General features: G+C 46.5%; 1 protein-coding gene across 1 annotated transcript in view; it reads right to left on the minus strand.

The window, feature by feature from the left end:
- Nucleotides 1-1,790: 1,790 nt before the first annotated feature.
- The window catches only part of Tenm3 (teneurin transmembrane protein 3), a 2,633,929-nt gene continuing 2,611,096 nt past the window's right edge, over nt 1,791-24,623 (minus strand). The window contains 4 exon segments of the mRNA XM_052752285.1: nt 1,791-5,320; nt 8,094-8,224; nt 11,120-12,731; nt 16,121-16,417. Coding sequence (XP_052608245.1) covers nt 4,565-5,320; nt 8,094-8,224; nt 11,120-12,731; nt 16,121-16,417 — 2,796 coding nt within the window. The 3' untranslated portion in view covers nt 1,791-4,564.

Genomic DNA, 24,623 nt, shown 5'->3' on the forward strand with positions numbered 1-24,623 from the left:
ATGTGGCTTGAATTAGCGGGTAGAAAATTCCTGCAGTGTATCAATACCTCTTTGGTTCTCCTGCTTATGACTGTGGTTAAGGTGAGTAGGAATGATATAAACAAATTGTGGCTTATTCCACGGCCTTGGTACCATGACAAAGTGAGCAAGTGACTTATGGGAAATCTCTGGTCCTTCCTCTAGAAATGACGGGCCTTCATTAACATTGCATGGAAGACTTGCTTCTCTACATGAGGGAGCCAAGAAGCTGGAAATATTGGCAGATAGAAGGGAGTGGAAAGCACGTGTCTTAGGACCTATGCAAATAGGGGTGGTATTATCCCCGGAAACTTTCGGGGAATTTGCAAGGTAGGAAAGTCTGCTGCTTGCCTGAAAGAGAATCTCTGCTCATTTTGACCTGACCTCCTTCCACACCGCTTGGATAACTCACTCAAATTTCTCTAAGCTCCTTCGCCCCCACTTTCTAGAATTTACCGCATGCTGTGGACTGGCATGCTAGGCTGAGTTCGCTTGTCTTTAGGACAGTGTGATGAGTTTGGGTATCTGTGGGAGGGGTAAGAGCTTGCTAGCCGCCGTTCAAGGCTTTCCAGAGGTCTCGCCTCCCTCGCCAGGAGCCTAAATGTCATTCCATCTCACCCGGGTTGGGTGGTGGCAGTTCATGGGTGGGCTGTGTCCTCTAAGTACAGCAAGCTGTGAGCACTGCTCAGGTGGTTTTTGTCACAGACAGCGCATGTCACGGATCAGTGCCTTTAGGCTCCCTCTCTGGAGCCTTTATTCCAAAAAGCACCTCACTCAGAGAGCCGGGTGGCTGTGGACCGAGTGAGAGGAATGGGATCAGCTGAGACAAATGAAAAGGTGAACAGAGAGGAGTGGGCATGGTTAGGGCTTCGAAGGCAGCAGGACTCTCTTAGCGTCCTTTCAAGTGCTTAACGGTTCATGTGACTATTAGGTGACATGTAATGTGTGTAAATACAAATGCACACTTCATCGTGGTAGGGGCGTGTTTGTACCCAGTTCATTATCTGAAATTCACTTCCACTATCGTTCTTTGTGCTCGCTCCGACAGGGAAAGCATGGAGAGGAAGGGCTGGAATACAGTGTTTTTTCTTTCTTTCTTTTTTTTTTTTTTCCCCAAGCTCCCGTGCTTCGGGCACATTAAACTCTAATTTGAGAAGAAACTAGACCCTTTCGCCAAGTGGAGTGACCCGATTCTTGTAGCATCCACATGGTATCAAGTTGAGGTTGTCACTGTACAGCGAGCAAGGGGAAGTCTGCTGTTTCATACTCAAATCAAAGCCTTGGCATGTCAACCTAGAATTGCTGAACAAAGCGAATCCTAATCAGTCGGTCTATATGTAGATTTAGACATCTCCAGGAGGCTGAGAACCTATCAGGCCCAAACTGATTATTCTAATCAAGTGTTTTAATTAAGCACACTCAATGCCAGCATCACAGGAATGAGACCTGCTTTCCAGTAGTAATGGGTGTTTTTTTTTCTCCCCCCAATTCTTCTTTATAGTTAGTGTTTGGCTTTGTGGAGGTGTAGTTAGCATTTTTTTTTTTCTACAGTAGGCCAGGGGAGAGTCCTTTGTGAAGTATGCTCTTTTGAGCTGTCATTTTGCTACTAAGTCCGAAAACAAAACAAAAAAGCCAAAACCAGTAATGAGAGCTCTCATCATTTGGGGCGCAGCTGAATCAGCACCCCAGATCTGCCTCCTTTGGCGTCCATGTCAACCACAAAAGCAATTCTGGCTAGTCCAAGATTTGAAAAAAAAATATATAAACGCACACACATTGGGTTGGCTTTTATTGGAATGCCTAGATGCGATCTATAGTCATGAAGTTATGGAAAATTCAGGTCACATAGAAAGTTAAGAAGGCAAAGGAAAAGAACAATACAAATCAGACAAAAATTTACATCTCAAAATATCATGAAAGCATTTTGACTGGCTTTGCCTAAAATACTTTGAATATCAATTTCTTTTGTTTTTGTAAGCTAATTCTCATCATTATACAGTCCCCCAACCTCCCACCCACCCCCAACTCTTAGAAAAAGATCTCTTGTTTACATATTCCCCAAGGTCACTATTTCTTGTAAAAGCACGTCCAGACCACAAGCCTTTTTAGAAAGAAATAGGCTCATTATACGTACTAACAAGACACTAATTGGGGTGATTTGACTTCTTCTAAAATAAGCACCAGGACACCCTGCAAATCTGTCATTTATTGGTGCCCCTGTAAAGACCAGTCCACGTTGAGAAGATGTTAAGAGTGTGATTTCACTTCCGCCATGTGGCACACGCTTTTCACGGTCAATACATCACAGACATTTCTGAGAATTTAGACGTGGAGCCTATTTCACCCAAAAGTACTTACAGCATGCTAAATGCAGTCCTGCCGAAGTCTCCTTCCACAGAACTGCAAACACCTAAGTTAACAGTTAAAAAAACAAAAGGGCAAACGGAACCAGGTTGACGTGGTTTGACATCTCATGGTCTTCTAAATTTGGGCCTCCTAGTACTTGCCAAAGGATTTCCAGGATAAAAAATATTAATGCTAATCTGTGCTTTCATTCTAATAAAATATCAGCATTCATTAGAAGATTAATTACTTCGGTATGCCCTACCACATACACAGACAGGAATAGCACTGAGACTGTAAATTCAGTAGCTATTTCGAAACTTTCCCAGCCAATCTGTTTAATAAACACGCCTACTGTGCAATTTAGAGTATGTGATACATACAAAGCAGTTAGAAAATTATTTTCAATACATCACTTGAACCTTTATATTTACGACATGTTCACTTGCTATATTTGTCACCATTATACATAGAGGAAAACAGTGTGTACTATAGCTCAATGAACTGAGAAATATTTTCTAAAAATATTTTTGTGGCTGAATTTAGTGCTCACGAAAGATTCGTCAGAGCGGCTGGGTTGACCCAAGAACTGCAGATGGTGTCTACGGTGGCACCCCAAGCTCGCAGACAGGGGCATCCAGGTCAGTTTCCTTCCTACTCCATCCACCACCCCAGGCTACCCCTGGCCAGCACAGGCTGCCATTCAAATAAGCCCCTCTGATGCTTGGGCCATGTGGGCTTACAGGATCTCGTCTTCCTGTTTTGGTCCCACTTGCTGACCTACGTACGGGTCCAACTCCAAGACTCACAGAGAGTGACCTTGGCAGGTTGGTTCCCATGGCTCACTGTTGCTCGGTTTCTGCTCTCTCTCCTAGACATTAAGATACATGTTCATGGTTACCATGACATCAAGTCCTTCCCTCCCCACAAATGTTTCCGAGCATCAGATTGTGGTCTCTTTCCTCCATCACGAAGTGGAGCATTGAGGGACAACGATACAGTATTAAAAGCTCTGGTCGATTAAGTCAGCATGACTTTTAGGGTCTGGAGAGGGTCAGAGAACCCATTCTCCCCCTTGTCTTGGTTTCTGTTTACCCCCCCCTCCCCCTACATCTTCCCTCACATTCCACCAGCCTTGGATATCTACTGCGCCTCTCGATTGATGGTGGTTGAGGACAGTGGCTTGATGAGAAGAAGGGAGAGAAAGGAGTTCTCTGATTAGCCACCCATTTAGGATTGCACGGTCCTATCCATCTACGTGATAGAAAGATGCACATTTTTTTTCAACCTAATACAAAAATATTAACACTTCTGGACATTATAGGCATAAGTTGTTATATCTCTACAATATAATAAGTTATACTGTACAGTTATAACAGATAACAAAAGATGCAATCCTTTTAAAAAAATCACACAGTTCACATGTTTTTATCATTTTATTTTTAAGTATAAACTTTTTAAACACTTTACATAAATTAACTCCTCTGAGACTAATATTTGATGTACAGTAAATTGTAATTCATATAAAAATCCATAAACAACTTGTCTCACATAATTTACAAAAAAATCAGGGTTTCCTTTGCTTATCAGTGACAAGGATTCTATTCGTCAGTTTTTCCCTCCCAGGGCAAGCCATGTTAGTAAAATCCATGATTAAATCCCCGCCGAAGCAGACGTCCCTTGTGCCAATGTCCTTTGACCAAGCAGCACGGGAAGGCAGTTGGGTTCTAGAAACAGTAACTTTGCCCCACATTTTAAAATGAACAGATCTATGTATATCACATCCTAAGTAGAGATTACTTCCTGTAAGCAAAGGTCGACAATTCAGTAATATCTGGAAACATGGTACGCATTTTTTTTTTTTCCTTTTTAAAACCTTTGTTAAATACAGTGCCTCGAAGGTACAGAGGGCCACGGCAAAATGTTGCCTTGTTAATGCTTTTTTTTTTTCCTTCTCATACTTCCAGTCCAAATGAGTGCAGCGATATGCGTATGTAAACATATTCTTTAAAGCCGATCACCTTTAAGGTCATTCAGAAAAAAAGAGTTGTCTTTGTTTCTGGTTTGGGTTGCTTGCGTGTGTGTGTGTGTGTGTGTGTCTGCGGCGTGTGTGTCTGCAGAGCAGTGTCGTTCTGGAAGGCTCTTTTGGAGAGTCCGGTTCGGATTGTGCTACAGGAGACTCTGCGCAGGGCTGGCCCGGGGGTTACCTCTTGCCGATCTCGCTTTGTCGCAGGAACTGGATGTTGTTGGCGCTGTCGGCCAGCTCGGGGTACTGCTCCACCGACAGTACGTAGTACCCGTCGTAGCCCTGCACCTTGCCCGCGCTCAGCAGCTGCCGCTTCTCCCCCTCCGTCCAGAGGCGCGCCCCCTCCTCGCCGTCGCGCACGCGCTGCTGCTCGCGCGCCCAGGCCCGGGCGAGCGCGCGCTGGCGAGCCTGCTCCAGGATGCGCGCCTTCTCCTCGTCCAGCGTCATGCCGTAGCGCACGTGCAGCGCCAGGGCGCCGAACTGCATCTCCACGTCGGCGAACCTGCGAGTCCTGCCGTTGACCACCGTGGTGGACTGCGACACGGTCACGTTGATGCCGTTCTCCAGCGCCTTGCGGCCGCTCGTCAGGCGCAGCGTGCCCAGGTCGCTCTCGGGCGTGGTGGTCTTGATGAAGTAGTGCGTGTCCTTGCCCTCGATGGTGAAGTGCAGGTTCTCCAGGTAGAAGGCGTTGTTGAGCACCGCCGCCACCTTGATGCAGTCCTCGTTGGCGATGTTGAGCACGTTGGTCTGCACGCGGCCTTGGCTCACCGCCAGCATGACGCCCTTGCCGATGAGCGACTTGACCGTGGCGAACCACAGCCACGACTGCTCGCCGCCCGCCTTGCGTCGGCTCACCTGCACCTCGGCCATCTTCCCCAGGGACAGGAACGCCTTGGCTTGCCTTGCCACTTGCTGCTGAACTCCAAAAATGGGCTGGAGAGCAAAAGACGAGAGGAGGGGGGGGGTTATAAGAACACCATGGCTGGGAGCCGCGCGTCGGCTGACCAAAAATAAAGCAGCACCCTCCCCCTCTACACACACACACACACACACACACACACACACACACACACACACACACACTCACACTGTAAGTAACTGCACTGGGGAGCTGGCGGGAGGAGGATCAGGAGATCAAGGTCACCTTTGGCTACAGAGTAAGTTCAGGGTTATCCTGAGCTATGTGACAAGCAAACAAAACGGGTCTGGGCGGAGGTGCAGAAGCCTTTACTGAGAACTCCGTGGCTCTCCGGGGATTGGAAGGCCTACACAAGCCAGGATGGACCGGCATTTCCTTCCCTCATGGTGATTCTACTGGTTTTTTTTTTTTTTTTTTTTTTTTTTTCTTGGTTTCTCGAGACAGGGTTTCTCTGTGTAGCTTTGGAGCTTGTCCTGGAACTCACTCTGTAGCCCAGGCTGGCCTCGAACTCACAGAGATCCGCCTGCCTCTGCCTCCTGAGTGCAGGGATTAAAGGCCTGCGCCACCACCGCCCGGCTTGATTCCACTAGTTTTTAAAATGTTCAAAAGGCGAGTTTACGGGCTGGTGAATGGCTCAGTGGGTAAAGGTATCTACTGCCAAGCCTGAGCCAACTGTCCTCTGACCTCTACACATGTGCTGCTGAGCGGGTGTGTGTGTGCACACACAAAATAAAAATGCAATGAAAGATGTAAAGGACATCTCCTCACATATTTCCGACAGCTTTTTCAGTTCCCAAGGCAGGCAGACTATTCATATTATCTCTCATCTTGCAATTCCTAGATGCTTTTTTTTTTTTTCTTCTCAAACCACCCAACGTGGGAAGGCCAGTCCACCAGACCCCAACAGTAGCTTTCTCTTGGGATGCTCCAGAGAAAGCCGCAGACGGAGGAAAAGGCTAGGGTCACCCGGCTCTCGGACGCTTTGAAATGCCTGTGCTGTAAGTCCTCGGTGCCTCCCGTCCTGCTGGACGCAGTTGGTCGCTAAGGGTCATCAGTGTGACTGCGTGGCGGAAAGGCGCAGGGATGGGTGGACTATGGGCCATTTGGGCATGAGTACTTAAATTCTGGAAAACAAGCATTTGATGCAGATGTAGAGACAGTGGACCATCTCCACTGGCAGACTGCTTGAAACTGGGGTATCCTAACCCAGCCATTTCTCAGACCAGCAGATATTTGGCCAAACAGAAACATCTGTTTCGTCTGCAGCACTGAAAGGAAGCCCTTGCACCAGGGAGGCTGCCCCATGTCTTTCCCCTTGATTCCCTAAGCAGTCCTTAGAGTACACTCTTCTTGACTGAGAACTTGAGTCATACTGAAAGGTCGCCTAGGGAAAGATGTTGGCAAGTCCATTTGTACCGGCAGACTATAAGGCTTTCAGACATGCTAAGTCATACAGTTAGGACATGCGTGTTGAAATGCATTAGGAGACTCCAGTGCGCCTTCGTGGGGCTTTGTCAGGGCACACATGCTTGCAATTAGAAATGCTAAAATGGGGACTGGAGAGCAGGCTCATGGGTTAAGGGCACATTGCTCTTGCAGAGGATCCGAGTTTGGTTCCCAGCATCGACATCTGGCAGCTCACAACTGCCTGTGGCTCCAGTTCCCGGGGATCCTATGCCCTCATTTGGATTTGAAGTCCAAGGGCATCTGCATTCACACATGCAAACCTCTGGATACACAGTTTAAAAAAAAAAATCTAAAAAAAGAAAAAAAAATCTAAAAAAAAGAAAAAAAATCTAAAAAAAGAAAAAAAAGAAAAAAGGAAGCAATGTTAAAATGGCTCCCAGACCCCTAGATGCTTGATGGATTTTGCTCATTAAATAAGATGCCACCTGAAACATACTTTTTTGGAAAAGAATAAAACTCTGTCAGAAAAATGTATCTCTGAGCACCGTCTACGCCATGTGTGCATTGGTGTGTTTTAATCATGATCGCCTTTCTGTATTCACGAAAGAGGTAGGAAATTGCTCAAGGTGGGGATGAACTTTTTCTAGGAACTCCGCACCTCCCTTACCATTAAGTGGTAACCCAATTTCTTGATCTCTAATTATTCTTGCTTTGAGCTGGAAGTCCTGGTGTTTTGTTGTGCATTCTTTCCTGAGCTCTGGACGATGTGAATTTAAAGAGCTGCTTCCTGACACAGCACCCTGACTTGACAATTCCCCATTCTGTCGCTTCGTTTATTTCCCACCACAGGGCCCGGCCTCCTGATCTGTTAGTTTTAGGAAAATTCTATGAACCTCCAGCCTCAGACAGAGCCTTACTAGAGGACATTTTTATTTTCACTTTTCTGCAAATGCTGTTCTGGTCCTGATGGTGGGTTGCTAATTTGAAATCTGAATCCCCGTTCTCCTGTTTATTGAATCTGGCCTTCAGCTCCCAGGTGCCATAAATGTTTTTTCCTGGGGTTCTCTGTAGAAGCCTTACACACACAAAAAACACAAGCTTCTGCATTTTACTACCTTTTGATAGTGTACTCTAGTGTTTTTATGAGCATCACTGGAAACAGATTTGGACTGTTCAACAGGCCCCTAGCATGCTGAACAGACATGCAGCAGAACTCTTAGTTTTCCTTATTCAAAAGTGTCAAAGAAAGAAAAGAAAAAAGAAACAGGAAAAGAAAAACTGTTTTTGGTACAGTTTTCACAAGGGCCGTTCGATGAAATGTGGGAAAACAAGACACAAAGACTCCATTCATCTCCTCTCCTTCGTCCTGCTTTTTCTTACCGGCACATCATCCCATTGCTGACTCTTCACAAGTTCGTAGGAAGGCTCTGTTAAATCAAATTTGGGAACAGGGAATCCAGGAATAGCATTGTGCAGATGGAAGCCGAATGTCACCAGCCAGCTGTTAACATCTGGAAGAAGACCAGGCAGAGGTGTTAAGAGTGTATTGGGCGCTTTTGAGAATTTACATCCTTACCTTAAAAAAACCAAACAAACAACCCAATTTAACAAATATTCATCTGAAAAGAAGTCCGTGTTTGCCTTCCTCCTACCATTTTAAATTCACTGTCTATTTTTAGACATGCAGACAGTAACCTCAACAGCAGAACTATGGCAAACGTTGCAGAAAATGGAGAGTAATAGATACTCACTTAGACAGGGTAGATAAACTGTCAGAAGCGCAAAATTGCATCCTGTGCTGGTAATAGGGATAAAAACGGCAATAGCCATGCACAGCAGCGTGAGAATTCAAGACACAGAGGCAGAAAACAAATGAAGTTTGTATGCAGGAAAGGCTGGTCCTAAGTAAAAGTGTGATTGGCCCTCAAGAGTGATTACGCAAAGACCCCGGGACTTCCACCACCCACTTTCTATTAGTGAAAACCCCAAGACTGAGAGTATTAAAATGAGTTGATTCTCAATCAAAGATGAATGCTGAAAGCTGGCAACCCCGGCCAAGGGCACCGATGTTCTGATTTCCGTCAGCGTTGACTTCAAAGGCCCGCTGTGCACAGGTGGAGACTTAACTTTTTGGGGGAGAGAACATGGAAACCTTTAAAAGTGGTATTTTCAAATATTGTCACGTGACTCCTGAAGCCATTAAGCCAAGAATAAGGCTTTTATTCTCTTCTGGAGGTTATGATTTACAGAGCCCCTCAGCAGGCTGGCCGCTTTATGAGTACAGTTGGGTGTAGATTATTTTATATATTAAGCACATTGCTGGAAAATTTGAAATTGCATTTCACCTAATATATTTTATGCTGCTCCATCTCTCTTTTGATGTTTTTCAGAAAGTGCTGCCACGGCATTCCCTGCAGTCCATGTTGCTAGGAGAAGACGAATTCGGGAGCTGTGGGCTTTCCACTCTTTCAGTGAGCCCCTGTCAGCACCTCAAATAACCAGTGGTAAACTGCTTGTCAGAATGATGGAGAACTGCTTGATTCCCATTTCCTTCTCCAGGGCACAAACTCTCACCTCACTGCCAGACTGGCAGGTCCTTTGTCTGAGTGTCACATGGCTACAACATCAGCAGTATTCTCTCAGTGAAGTGGGGTGTGCGGGTGTGCTCGTGGGGTGGGGAGAAATCGCCACAGGGTTCCCAGGGGATGGAAAGTGGTACCTTCCTGTGAGAGTGTCTGTACAATTCCAGGGAGGCCTTAAGTTTGGGACAGGTTTGGGGGTGGGGATTCCGTCGTCCACACGTTGGTGTATTGAGGGCAGAGTTTCTGGTCTTCTGAACAATGCGTGCTCACATGAAAACCAGACTCTTTAGTATTGGAAAGCACCGCCTAGCAGGATGTTGGGGTTTGAATGCGGGCATGTGCTGACGGAGAACACTCCAGGGTGTTGCTGAATCAGTTGCTGGTGAAGCGGAAGGAAGGGGCTTATGGGAAAAGCTCTGTGTCATTTGCAAAAGTGGAAAGCAGATGGGAAATGGAGAGGGGCAGTATTTTTGACACCGGTCCTAAGAAACGGAAGTACGTCTCGGTGTGCCTCAAATTCTGAACTGGAGGAGGAGGGCTGGTGGGCCAGCCAACACCAAGTAGGGAAGCTTCATGGCAGTATAAACCAGGGATGGGAGGCCAGAAGCAGGAGCATCTAAAATTCTTGGAGAAGAGGGTAGAAGATGATGCCAGCCCAGTACGGGTACCATAGCAGAACTTGTCACGTCCTGTCTGTGCTTATTACATGCTTCTCTGGTGGCAGCAGTACAACCCGACTCTTTAAATCTTCATTACCAGAAGGGTCACATGGATCAAACCTTATAAAGGCCCTCATGCTATAGCCTGGACATGACTCCACGTTAGCGATAAAGCTAGTGTGGACGTTCGCGGTGTCATCATGGAAGAAGACAGAGCGACTGACGGGAGAAGTTGCTCCATCACTGTCCTGAGGTGAGGGTGCTGAGGAGGAGGGAGGCATCTCTCAGGGATGAGGCAAGGTGACACACTGGGCCGTGTTTCACATGGATTCTTTCCGTTATAAATGTATATATGTATGTACGGGGAAACCCAGCAGTAGATGTTCGTGAGGTAGTTACTATTCCACGAGCGACTCTGCACTCTTACAGTTGATGCCCCAGGCAGTCACCGCCATTCCATTTCGTTGTTAAGGCCACAGATCAGGTACCAAGTGCCTCTACATGTGCACTTGTTAAAGACTTGGAGTACTACTGCTGGGGGGGGGGGGGGCGGAACCTCGGAGAGGTGAAAGATATGGGAGGTCTTTGTGTCATTGTGGTATGCCCTTGGATTATGGGATGCTGATCTCTTTTCCTGCCCCCCCCCCCCCCCCCCCCCCCCCGGCTTCTTGGCTGATAATGTACTCGACCTACAATACAAGTTGTCTTGCTACAGGTCTGAAGCATGGGGGTCAATGGGACTCCCAAGGTGTGAGTCCTAATCAACCTTCCCTCTTTGTACGTGATTCTCTTGGGACTTTTGTTGTGAGGACAGAAAGTGAACCGATACAGCAACCAGGACTTGGGGGGAAAAATTAGACTATAAAGCCACACCACTGTAGCGATCGGGATTTCCATTTTGGGACTCTGCATTTAGCATGTTTTCTGCTCTCCGTATCCCTTCCCTTTCTTAGATGATTGAATTCCGTGTCATTTCAGAAACCATGGCCTTGAGCATAGTCAGGCAGAGCAGGAAGTAACTGTATTTCATTCCCCTTTGCGGATTCTCTATGGATCCTCAGAGAAATGAATACATCCAAAAGGTCAATTCTAGTTACTTTGTGTATTAATCTAATGGTAATAGTAATTTAGCACTTGGAAAAGGAGAAAAAAAAAAGCCTTTTACCTGTGATGTAGTCTTTCACATCATGGATTTTGCTTGCAGGGTTGTTATTCCGAAACATATAGAGGTTAAAAGGAGCCGGGTCCTTTCCGATTTTTTTCCAGATTTCAACGTCTGGTGTTGTCCATCGTCCTGCCAAAATGTCATAATCTCTTTCCCCAAAGTGGATCAATTTGGTGAGCGGGTCATACAAGCCTCCGTGGAACCCAATGACCAGCTGAAAGTCAATGTTGGAGTCAAAGTAGATTTCGCCATAGGCAGTGTACTGAATCTGTTTCAGCATAAGCCCGTTGCTGCTGAACACAGCCAGCGGGGTCCCCGTGTTATCCGAGGCGATGTAGAATTCATCCCCGCTGCTGATCTCCATGGCAAAAAGATGTCCTTGGAGATCGTAGTAGAGGGAGGTGATTTCCGAACTGGAATGGTTGTAGACATGAGTAATCCTAGTGGGGTACGTCAGGTCAGCGTAAAAAAACTGAAGGTGTTGTCCCAGACTGGTTTTGCTAGAGACGCGCCGCCCCAGGCCATCGTACCGGTAGACCACGGTCCATCCACTGCCTTTACTGTAAACGCGCGTCAGAAGCCCCTTGGAGCTGTATTCAAAGATTTCCGTGCCTCTCTGACGCAGGAAGCCATCTTCGTCCAACCGGTACTGAACGTCACCCAGGCGGGTGATTCGGTCACGCAGGTCGTAGCGGAGAGGCGTCAGGCGTGCGCTGCTGCTGGGGTTCAGCAGGTGGAGGTTCCCATTGAGGTCATAGTTGTACCGCCACATGATCTTCTCGTTTAGGTACACTGTCTGGAGCTGGCCATCAACGTCGTACTCGTAAGCGTATTTGGTAGTGTTGGCGAAGGGCCCTATTTTAATCTCTCTCTTGGTTACCCGGCCCATGTTATCATACTGGATTGTAATCCAGTACATGAGTGACCTGAATATCTCGTACTGGATCTCCTTGATGCGGCCATGAGCATCAAAGTGCTTCGTGTAAGTCATTACGGCTGTGGAAATGATCTGGTTGATGTCATAGTATATAACTCCAAACTTTCCAAACTGCTCAACTTTGCCAGAAATGTCGTCAAACTGGTATAGGTCGATGGGCAGTGGGGTTTCATTGATGACACCCTGCATGCTGGTCACTCGGAAGCTGTTGTCGTAGCTGTAGTCAAATCTTGCATTTACCATTCCATCTTCACTGAAGCGGAAAATCTGTCTGTCAATCAGGGGGCCAATTTGCCTGTATCTAATGGTGCAAATAAAGCCATCACTCTGGAGGTTTACCGTTTTCAGGACTCCCGCTGTTTCATCGTAGGTAAAGCTGACTCTTGTGCTGTCGTACAAAATTTCAGAGAGCCTGGTTTGCCTTCTGTACTTGAATAAGACCCTCCGACTTGTTCCCAGGAAAGCCGTTTGCAAAAGCAGCCCTTCCTCGTTGTAGTCCGTGATGATGGAGGCATTGCTTTCTGGGGGGTTGTATATATTGCGGTAGTAGCCAATGGACCGGATGGTCTGCATGGTGTGGCGAGCCACACTGGGCATGGTGATGGCAGATAGGCGGTCCCACATATCGTATTCAAAGATGTACTGCCGCTGGCTATGGAGCAGGAGAACCATGGACTGTAAAGAGAGTACAGGCTATTACCCAGGGTTTGTGAATTGAGGCTGTGGGGTGGGCGGGGGGTGGGGGGAGGGGGGGCACAAAAAGCAGATTTAGTGACCACAAACACACAGGAACATTCCGCCTGAGAAAATGGTTTTCATTTTAATTGAGTTATCCTTGACCTTACATGGTGTTAATGATTCCTGCCTAATTTTGCTTGGATGCTTAATTGTGAAGGGTTCTGCAATTAGTGGCTTAAGATTCATAATGTGCTGCTTGTCATGATTGTGCCATTCTTTTTCCGGGCGTTCCCAGCCAACCAGCAGATTGTCAATGGATTTGGAGAAGTCATAATGCAGGCACGATCTAAGCTGGTTTAAAGACAATATTTCAAAGGGAAAAATAGCAGAAGGGAAACGCAATCCTATCTATAATGAGCAATTATTTAGTAGGTGGCCTTCCCCCTCATTTCACTGGAGAGCTACTCAAATCAGGTCTTAATTTCCTGTGCATTTGGGGAAGGAACAAAGCCAAAATATTATTGATGAAGAAGAGACACAAAATTAGCCTAAAATGGATAATGTGTACATAAAGCATCAATGTCAACAAACAGGGCTAACTCAGCCACCCAGGGAATCAGAGTTGTAAATGCCCTTCATAGAAACATGGATTCAGACAGAGTGGCTAAATTTGGGATCTGGACAGACAAGTCTAACGTTCTGGTAATTCCTTTTGCAGATCCCAAATCTGAATTGCGATTCAGGGGCGACAATAATGGTTTCTGGGATCTGTAAGTGTTGGTATTAAATTATGAAGATAATAAACAGACACATAAAAATAATCTCGACTCCCCCACCCAGGTCACTGCAGAACGATCGCTGGCATCAGCTGTCAAGCCAACGGGAGAGAAGGCCAACCGTGAGGTGGCCAGAGTAAGCCTCAACGGTGAGGCAGGCCTGGGCCGGTTCTTCCGTGACTCAGTTTCCTCTGACCCGCTTTAGAAAAGGTGGATTGACAGACTAACAGGGAGGGCAGTGAGGTGGGAGCCCCTGGACTTACTCTTCTGATTCTGGCCTGGAAACGCATTATAATCTCTTAGCAAGACTCCTTCTTTCCATTTCCTTACTGCATTAAAAAAACGGTTCTCATGACTTAGGTTCCCAAAGACTCTCTTCTCTGGCCATGAGCAGTGGCAGTTTTTATATGTAGGTTGTTATGGTTGGGATCTGAAATGTCCCCCCAAAGACCATATGGTTATGGCTTGGTTATCAGCCTGTGGTACTACCACTGGCAGGTAGTGAACTTTGAAACAGCAGGGCCTCGTGGAAGGAAGTCAGGTTACTGGGAACATGTCTTTGAAGGGGACAGTGGAACCCCCACGTCCTCCTTTACTTCCTGGCCACCATGAGACAAACAACTATGACACACGGTCCCTGCTGTGTTACTTCACCAGAGCCCCCTGCAACAGTGGAACCAGGTGATGGTCCACGGAGTCATCGGGGAGCTCAAACTGTCTTCTGAATAGGTTATATCTCAGGCATTTTGTCACAGTAACAGAGGGCTGACGAACACGCGGCTTCTCTTTTTCTGAGGAAGGCTTGGACACCCAATCTCCATGGTAGTTAGTTTTGCATTTAAAGTCACATTTGATAGTAATTAGTAAACTATTACTTGTCTCGCTATGAATACGTTTGGGTTTAGTGTGCCTATCCTAGTAAGGAAGCAAATATGGTCTAGGAGGGTTTTAGGACTTTAGGAGAGGATAAGAAGGAAGGTCTCTGGGTTTTCTGATCTTCACACATACGTCAAAATGCCTCTCATAACTGCCTTTGTCACTGCGAGAAAGTGGTTCTGACCAACAATGCCCGTTTTGCTTCCCTTTAAACACTTTAAGCCACATTAAGACACCCATTATTTTGTGGGGGCTGGTTAATTCTATTTCTCTTACTAGTCCCTGTAATGCACTTAGTCTAAGTGGGGTAAATGCTCCTGTCTCTTCCGCTCCTGCTTGCCAAAGTCCCCATGGGGCCAGTTAGGCTGGAGCGTGAATCCCTATCAGGAGGCAGGATCTGTTCCTGGGCAGGCATGTGGACAGAGAGCGTACCCCATGGTCTCTAAACCACTGCTCAGTGGCTGGAGTGTGATGACGTGGCAGGAGGGAGTTTGGCATCTAACAGTCCACGGCCCAGAGTCCTTGCTGGAAGCATTTAGAGTTGACGTGCTGCTTTAAGGTGGTAGCAACCTACCTTGATCTCTGAACCTGGTGCGAGTGTGTGTGGGGGGGCTGAGAAGTAGGCGGGTTCACGCATAAAGCGTTAGGTTTAGACTGAGGAGTTCTGTAGAGCACCTCTGGAGGAGAACGCACCTCTGGAGGAGAACGTGATTGCTGGGGTGAACGCAGCAGTGACCTGCATGGCTCACGACTGTTCTGGAGGAAAGACTTTTCCCTGTTTGACTTTTAATGTCCACAGGGTTGGAGGCCGGGAATGTTAAGAGCTGAGGCTGTAACTTGGGCGCGGTGGAATTGGGAGTACAGTGCTGGGAGACCTGAGGCATAGGAGCACTCCCAATCAAATCATTTTCTGTGGCTAACGCTCGTCCCAAAGGCCGATGAAACATCCGTGGAAATGCTCTTGGGTGGATTCTATTCTTTAAAGAAGGGAGTTACAGGAAATGTCCCCCTCCTTCCCCGCTTCCATTCCTCTTGACCCCAGCCCAGACCTCAGGCTGCACAGCCTCCAGCTAAGTGCCTTGCACGTGTGCACATCTCTTAAGCTCTAAGTCTCTCTCTCTCTCTCTGTGGCATTGTGCAACAGTTCTGAAGAATGGGAAAGAGCCCAAGCCACGATGCTTATCTCTTACATGCAAATGAAAGCAAGACATCACACGGCATCTCAAAGTATATGGCTTTCTAGGAAAATAGCCTCTTTTGGTTAATAATGCATAAATAGGCCCTACATGCTTTTTTCTGGTTTTCCTGAAGCTCTGCCAAGGACAGCACCCGCCTGACAGTTTTAACGGTACTAATGCAAGCTCTCTCTCAAATGAAAGAGCCGGAGCAGAAATTATTTACAAATGACTTGCAAGCTCGGGGTCTAATTTGTGAATGTTGTCAGCGGAGGAGCTTGGCAGGTGCATAGTGTTAGCTTGTTTGTTTACAGCATAAATCACTTAAAAGGGTCTCAGATAGTAGAACTTAACTAAGGCGAAACTACTTTGCTAATACAGAAATTCATCACCCTGCACCTCCTGTGACTGCCACAGGGATACTTGGAATAACAAATGGAACTCAGTCATGTGTTGCTGGCTTTTTCCTTTTTTTTCTCTCCTTCTCCTAGTGCTCGGTGTGATTGTTGGAAAATGCTAACCATGCCTTCCCCACCTGAACACCGGAACGCAGGCGTACCTTTTCTAAGTACGTGTAACTCCATGTTTTACCATCAGCAAAGACCCGAGATACGATCCTCCCCTGTCCATCATAATCCACTTTCTCACTCGTGGTTCCTCGCTGGATGCTGGCAATCTGACCCGTGGAGGAGTAGGTGACGTTGACGGCCATCAGCTTGCTACTGGGCAGCCAGAGAGTTGGGTGCCCGGATGTGTCGTAAGCGATCCTCAGGAGAAACTTCCGGTGGTCGTCATAGATCTTTTCCGTCTTGGTGATCCGATCAAAGTCAACTGAAAGGAGGTTTCGTCCATTGACCTGGTACCAAAGGGAGATAGAAAACATCTCGTCATTCCAGGGCGAGCCATGTTTCACCCATCGGAGTTCCCAGCTCTGTTTAAGCACTGCTTGTGGTGATCGATGCTCTTTGCCAGTAAATTAATTTAGCAAATCCTTAGATACGAGAGTACAAGGTAACAGATTAACTGTCCCTTCACAAGGCTCTATTAAGCAGAAAGACAGCCTGGCATTTGCTCCAAACCGTTTCAATTAAATTTTGTAAACTAAAAGCAACAGATGAGAGACAGACAGAGAGGGGAGAGAGAGAGAGAGGGAGAGAGAACGAGAGAGAGGAAATATGCTTGCTCCAAAGATTTCCCAGTAACAAACAACACCCTATGTAAATCACTCAAAGCTCCTCCCCCAAAAGGACAGAGAAAAAAATAATTACTTAGTGAATTAATCACGGCTACATTAAATGAAACAGTGGTAAATGCGACTCCAACCCTTTGAAGTGCAGTTAAGTAGAAGTTGGAGCCCACATTACGGTAAATTATTAATGAGTTGAACTAGCAGGAGGTTACAAACGTGATCATTGCTCTGGGCCTAGGATTGGAAAGTCACAGTTTTTCAGAGTGCTGTTTTCTCGTGCTCCCATCTGGGGAACTGGCCCAGACTCTAGAGTTCTTTCCTATTCCCCACAGGCACAGGCTGGACATCCTACTTAACTTCTAAACCTAGCACTGTACCACTGCAATCGGTCTCCTGGTGGCCGTATGCCATGTCCAGGATCTCTGACGGAATCTGGCTGTTAACGTCTGTGATGCAAGGCAGACATCTGCAAGTCAGCGCTCACTCCTGCAGTCCAAGTGCGGTCCTGAGGAGTTGACGGTGTTTGCAGACTGAACTCTGAAGGGCAGAGATCACGCCTTTGTTCACGCCTTGGTCTCCTACGGCACCTTTGTGGGGATGGTAGTCCATACATACCAAAGCTCTGTCGATGTTTAGATTGTTAAAAATTAAACGGAGCAACCTTGACAGCGTATGACCACATTTTAAGCTGGAACTTTTAGAATTAACAGATGAACAGCTCAAGGTGATTGGGTTTATGGCTTGGATGTGGGTTGTTCTACCAAAACCTAGGATGAAGTCTGGTTGCCAAGGAAACAGTGTGGTGGTGTGGAGCCTTTAGGAAGAACTCATGTTTCTCTCAAGAGACTGACATAGTTGACTGAATTGATTTGTTCTCTCAAGATTACGTTCTCATAGGCATGTTCTTCTACTTCCTGTCTTGAGGCTTGTAACAGAACCCAAGCAGATGTTGGTGTTGAGCTTTGGGACTTCTAGGATCACTGACTAAAGTAAACCTTTTTCCTTTATAAACTACACAGCGTCAGGCACTCTGTTATAGCAACAGAAAGCAAAATAAGATGTATACAACATTTCTACATAAACACAACATAACTAACGCACACACAATGTTCACATCTGTAACATCTGCATTTACATACTATCTTATCTTTTTGTTACTGTTACTTAAATACCCCAAAGAATATCTTAATGAAGGAAGGACTGACTTTGGTTCACAGTTCAAGTTCATTCAGTCAATCAAGGATGGGGGAGAACTAATGGAGTGAGTCAGGAAACAGAGAAAGGAAGAGCCACAGCCCTAGGTTGGCCCTCTCTCCTCCCCCCTTTATTCACCCATAGGCATGAAGGGTAAGTTTTCCCTCTCCAGTGAATTGTCTCTGGAAACACCCAGGGATGTGTTTCAACCAGTCAGGAGATTCTGACTCCAGAGAGGATGACTGGGAGGACCTGCCACCAGAAGTCCACCCCCGGTCACCCTGACACCCAAACTTATCACTTTAAACCACAACACATGTATGCATAGGTGTGCATATATGACATACATGTACATTTGTATAAAACCTGTGATAAAATTAGTTTTTGCAACCTATCACTGATACTAATTGCATTCCAAGCAGAAATATTCCGTAAACCTGAACTTTTCTAATTAGCTGTTCAAGGGGAGAGGTGTGAAGTCCATAGAGGGGTGCAGCCTAAGTCTTAACGGAATGAACTTTGGGGGAAAAGTCCTTCAAAGAAGTGATTTACAAAATAATGAGGAAGGGCAGAGCTCAGCGTGGAGATGAAGTGGCCCTGCATTTTCAGACAGGGTTTATATGGGGGAAGAAAACCACTACATTATATCACGGCATCAGGAGAGGGAAGAGGGCAGGCAGCCTCCAGCTGGCTGGCTCACAGTCCAGTTAAAACCACTGACTGGCAGAGCCCCAGGGATCCAGCCCAAGTTCTGTGCTTACGTGTGGACAAAAGAGATACAGGGCGGTTCAAAGCCCAATAGCAGGCTGCTCCTAGGCCTTGTATGTCTTGGAGGTCAGGCTTTAGAACTCATGGGACTCTGTGCACGCGCGTACACACACGCACACGCACACGCATACACACACCATATAAACCTTTGATACACACAAATTCCTCCCTCCCCCTGACCAAAATCAAGCATGTCATCGCTGTCAACACTGTATGGGCCTCCATACCAAACATGCCACCATCCGGGAGCATCTGGAAGCCCTACGAGACCCAATGGGTTTTAATTTTGGGTTTCATTTTAATTTTTCTTTTTATCCAGACAAATACTGTATACAGTATCTGTCTTGTATCCTCAAGCTGAAATAATGAGTTTCTGGGGGGGGGCATTTTTCCCCCCACATTTCAACACAAATCAAGGTGTGTGTGTGTGTGTGTGTGTGTGTGTGTGTGTGTGTGTGTGTGTGTGTGTTATAGCAGTATCAAACTCCTATGTTTGAGCAATTCTCCTGCTTCAGCTTCCTGGGTTGCTGGGGCTGCAGCTATGCGCCACTTTGCCTGGCAAGGTGTTAAACATTCTTAGTGTTTCCAGATATTAGTCACTGTTATTTAAAATATAAAACTTCAAACCACACTAACAGACCTCCTGTTCTCTCTGTCCCTCTAAGCACACCCTTGTTGGTTACTGTAAATAAATCGCAGTGGCCAAGGGTCATGTCCAATCTGACACCTATTTCTGTTACCCTAAATAAGGCATCTTTCTCTTTTCTTTCTTTTTTTTTTTTTAAGATTTATTTATTTTATGTATGAGTGCTCTATCTGCATGTACGCCTTTATGCCACAAGAGGGCATCAGACCCCCACTAGAGATGGTTGTGAGCCACCATGTGGTTGCTGGGAATTGTACTCAGGACCTCTGGAAGAACAGCCAGTGCTCTTAACTGCTGAGCCATCTCTCCAGCCTCCTAAACCTTTTTCTGGTATTGTACCTACAAAGCACATTATATCAGTGGGGGGATTTTATAAATATTTTAAGTTATAAAAATACCGGTTTAAGGAACTCGGGAAATGGCTCAGTCAGTGTGGTGCTTGCTATCTAAGCATGGAGAGCTGAGTCTGGATTTCTAGCACCCATATTAAAAAAGAAAATCTGGGGAGTGTGCTTGCAAGTCCAGCATTGGAGCGATAGGGACAGGAAGGTTACTGGGCCCTCTGGCCAGCCAGTCTAATATACCAGTAGCTGCTGGTCATTGTGACATGACCAGTCTCAACAAAACGAGGTAGATGGCTCCTGGGGAATGACGCCTAAGGTTGACCTCTGACCTCCACAGAACGTGCACAACATGTGCACCCGCGCACACACACACAAAGACAAGCATGAGGTTCAGATGAATACCTAATCTCAAGCTGCAACCTTCAGTCACTGTTCTACCTCTCTCAGAAGTGAACCTCGGTATCAGGTACGGTGAAGGGGCCACTGCGACTGCCTTTGTGACGGACTTTATTTATCCCTTAAGCAAGCATGGAAAATCTCCGTTTTCCTCACTACATGCGTGCGTCTAGCACGACTGTAATTAATCACAGCGTCCTTTGACAGTGCAATGAGAATGGTTACACTTTTCCTTCTGGAGCGACTGAGAATTAAACTCATAATGACCTCAAACAATTTGCCTAAAAGGAGGTGCCAGCACAATCGGATTACGCACACTCTTCTGAAGTGTTACCGAGGAGGAGGAGGCAAGGGCTGGCTTGTTACCCAGCACACTCGGTGACAACATGAAGCCGCCTCAGTGGCCCTGTTGGAGCATCCACTACCACAGATGGCTCTGCGTCTCTGTATGCGCTCATCACAAGAGCTGACTGAATGTGTGATCCCATTCCAGGACAGAACACTGCATGAAAATACCACACAAATGTGATGGGCCACACAAGTGTGAGAGATTTCAATATGCTATTGTATTTCTGTATGACTTCAGACATGCTCCGGACTTCCAAATTCCAAGTGCTTCTCTTTGAAATAGCTCACTAAACTTAATCCCTTTAACATGAATTCCGGGCAGGTGTAAAAAAAATGAATTTTGCTCCTGAAGTACAGCATGGATAAAACTTAGGACTATTTATCAACTTTGTTTTTGTTTTTGTTTTTTTTTTTTTTTAAAGATTTATTTATTTATTATATATACAGTGTAATGTCTGCGTGTATCCTTGCAGGCCAGAAGAGGGCACCAGATCTCATTACAGATGGTTGTGAGCCACCCTGTGGTTGCTGGGAATTGAACTCAGGACCTCTGGAAGAACAGCCAGCGTTCTTAACCGCTGAGCCACCTCTCCAGCCCTCAACTTTGTTTTTAGGACAGTCTTACTATGCAGCCCAGACTAGCCTTGAACTCATGATTCTCTAGCCTTAGCTTCCTAAATGCTGGGATACTGGTCTGTGCCACTTACGGCTACTTTCGTTTTAACCTTTGTGTGCGTATGTGCATGTGTGAACATGGGCATGCTTATGTGTGGCGGTCCGAGGATAACCCTAGGTATTGGCCTTCATCTTCCACCTGGTTTGAGAGGTCTTTGGATTCAAGGTCAGTCAGCCTGTGCGCACACACACACACACACGGGGATTGCCCTGTCTTAGCTTCACATCTTGCTGTAGAAATGCTGACATCACAGATGTATGCTAATCCATCCGGCTTTACGTGAATTCTGGGAATCTGAAGTCCGGTCCTCACTCTTGCCTACAAGCTTTACCTACAGAGACACCATTCCCCGGCCCCAGGTCCACTTCTCTTTCCCAACTGTTATCTGACAAACACAAGCAACTACTATGCATGCATCTATTTGTGAGCATGTGGGTGTGCATGTCTGTGCATGCATGTGTGTGTGTGGCTGAAGGCCACACAACAGCCCTGGGTGTTGCTACTCAGAAGTTATTCACCTCTTATTTTTTTCTTTTAACCAGAATCTCTCATTGGCCTGGAACTTACGGATTAGGCTAAACTGGATGGCTTGAAAACCTGCGGGGTCTACCTGTCTCTGCCTCCCCGGGGCTGGGATTACAAGTGTGCCACCCTGCCTGGGTTTTTAAAGTGGCCTGTAGGGACTGAACTTACAGGGTCCTCACGCTCGCAAGGCAGGTATTTTCCTGATTGAGGCAACTCCCCAGGCCTCATCTACGTTTATTTTTAAGTTTAGCTACTAGCCAGCAAGCCGGTGAATGACCTTGATTCTGCCTTGTTTTCTGGCATGGCTACCAGGTTCCATGTGTCTATTTCCTGCCATATTCCTTCTTTCTGTCTCACAGAAAATGCATTGACTAGTTTTTAAAAGAATTTTCCCCTTTCTACTTCCCACCTTCCCTTGAACGTATAAATCTACGTTATGTACCCACACTTTGAATAGTAACTAGCTGTCCATCTATCGGTCACCCATCTATGAGACCCAGTAAATGCAGCGTTAGGCTTGTTTATAGTAAGTGGGTACCAGCAAGGCCAGACACTACCCCCACAATCTCTTGCCTCGGATGATCTACATGCCACGAAACGCAGACAATCCATATTGCAAGCCTGTCTTTCCTCATTCTTTCATTCACTGAATAAATATTTGAGCGTCCACCATGTGTCAGGCACGGAGCTAAATTTAAATCAAAAACTTGAAAATGAAAAGAACTGTCTGCCAGGAAATACTGAAAAGGATTGAGGAGACATTCTTGGTCTCAGGAGAGGGAGGGATGCAATTGGTCCTCCAGACCGATTCAGGTCACATGCAGCCACAGGCTGCCTGCCCTCACTTCTTCCCCCCATCTTGGTGGGCCCCAGGTTCAGTCCTCAAAATAGCCTTTCCCATCAGCACTTTCCTCCTGGGGATTTTCCTCTTGGAATCCACAGAGGAGAAATGAAATTAGCAGTCAGAGTGGGCACATCCAATCCTATCCTGAGGGTCAGAAACCCTCCCGTGTGATCTTGGCATTGTCTCCGGGAGAGCAATCACACAGATCAGCTGGAGACCTCCTTTCAGTGGGACTGAACAGGCCATTTGAAAGAGTGCATTTGCCGAAATGACTTGCTGTGGCATTGTGGCCCTGCTATTTAGACAGGCAGCAATACTTACACCTGTGTGCACGACTTCCTTCCGGTCTACAGAGCTGGTGTCTCCAGCTACAGTGGGTTGCAGGACCAAGGATTTCAGTTGGTCCCTCTCTCTCTCTCTCTCTCTCTCTCTCTCTCACACACACACACACACACACACACTGTAGCCTGGGCTGGCATGGAACTCACCATGTAGCCTATGAACCAGGTTTTCCCCTCTTCCCACAGACATTTTCCATCCCGGGAAACTGGACAGCTCTCTCCCAGCCACGTGCTGTGCGGGTAGAAAAACTCAACATTTTGCACGTGTGGCTGAGGGTCTCCGGGGCAGGGTTGGGGACAGCTATGTCAGCATGCTTTTCATTTCCACTACACTTTCACACTGGCTCACTGATGCCTGTAATGACCATGTGAAAAGAGACGGTCTTGTCTGTAACATAGCAATATGGAACCTGTCTAGATTATAATGCTGTGATATTATCAGGATGATAGTATCTCACCTGTTTTCTAATATAGATGTAATGATGTGTAAGCAAACTAAGAGGGTGGAACACAAATAGCCTATAAGATAAACTATTATATATAAAAAAAAAAATCAAAACCTGGCATCATTGGGTAGATTCCCAGGAGTGGGTTACGTGTTACATCTAATTTTGGCTTTAGGAAAGTCCATACTAATTTCCACAGTGGCTGGACTAGACTATGGTCCCATCATCAGTTTGTAATGATTCCCCTTTGGTCCACAGGCTGTGTTTTTGTTGTTTCCTCAGCCAGTGCCATTCTCACTAGGTGAGATGGAATTCCAATATTGAATGAGAATGGTCTCCTTAGGCTCATATACTTGAATGCTTGCTGTGCAGTTAGCGGAACTGTATGGGAAGGATTAGGAGGTGTGGCCTTGTTGGAGGAGGTGTGTCACTGGGGTTGGGCTCTGGGTCTCAGAAGCCCACTCCATTCCCAGTTAGCTCCCCCTTTCTCCTTCATGCTGTGTGGAACAGGATGCAAGCTCTCAGCTATTGCTTCAGCACTGTGCCTGCCTGCCAGCACGCTCCCTGCCATGATGGGCATGGACTCCAACCCTCTGGAACTGTGAACTCCAAGTGAAATCCTTTCTTTTATATGTTGCCTTGCTCATGGTGTTTTAATGACAGCAACATAAAGCTAAGACAGTTAGGGATGTTGAACAACTTTTTCCTGTGTTTACTGGGCATGTATACTTCATGTGTGCAGAACTGTCCGCCGGGGCTGAGACAAGACATGGAAGCCACTGCTTCCAGGGTTCAATGAGAAGGCAGGCAGAAACTTGAGTGCACTTGGCAACAGACCACAGTCCCAGGAGAATCAGCAAAAAAGAAATGGGGAGTGTTTCTCCGCCATTGCTTCAGCTGGATACCGCCCTCATCTTCCTCTCTAGTGACCACTGTGTCTCCCTCTCATCGTCCTTACCTCTTCCCTCCAGCCTGCCAGAACCAATCCGGGGCTGACCGAAGCCGGGCACAGGGATGAGGTGGCTGCATGCAGTCCTGGCTAGATAGACCATGTATTATAGCCCCAAACACCAGCCTAGTGATTGGCTGCAATCAGAATATAACCCACGCGCTGGATGCAGTCTGTGTTTGATCCATTGATTGCTCTTAAAATTTCATTTCTATTTCTTGGAAATGGCCAAAAGCAATATCTAGTTGCTGTTTCTCACCCTGAAGAATTGCCAAAGTAAATAATGCTGGCCCCTGAGGATAAAAATTTAGCCATTTGGAGTGTAGGAGAAAAAGGAGGGGAATGACCAGCAAGCTTTATGTTTTGTTCTCACATCTTGATTTGAAGTTATTTATT

This window comes from Peromyscus californicus, unplaced genomic scaffold (assembly GCF_007827085.1).
Source record: "Peromyscus californicus insignis strain IS unplaced genomic scaffold, ASM782708v3 Scaffold_23__1_contigs__length_62951481, whole genome shotgun sequence".
Lineage (NCBI taxonomy): Eukaryota > Metazoa > Chordata > Mammalia > Rodentia > Cricetidae > Peromyscus > Peromyscus californicus.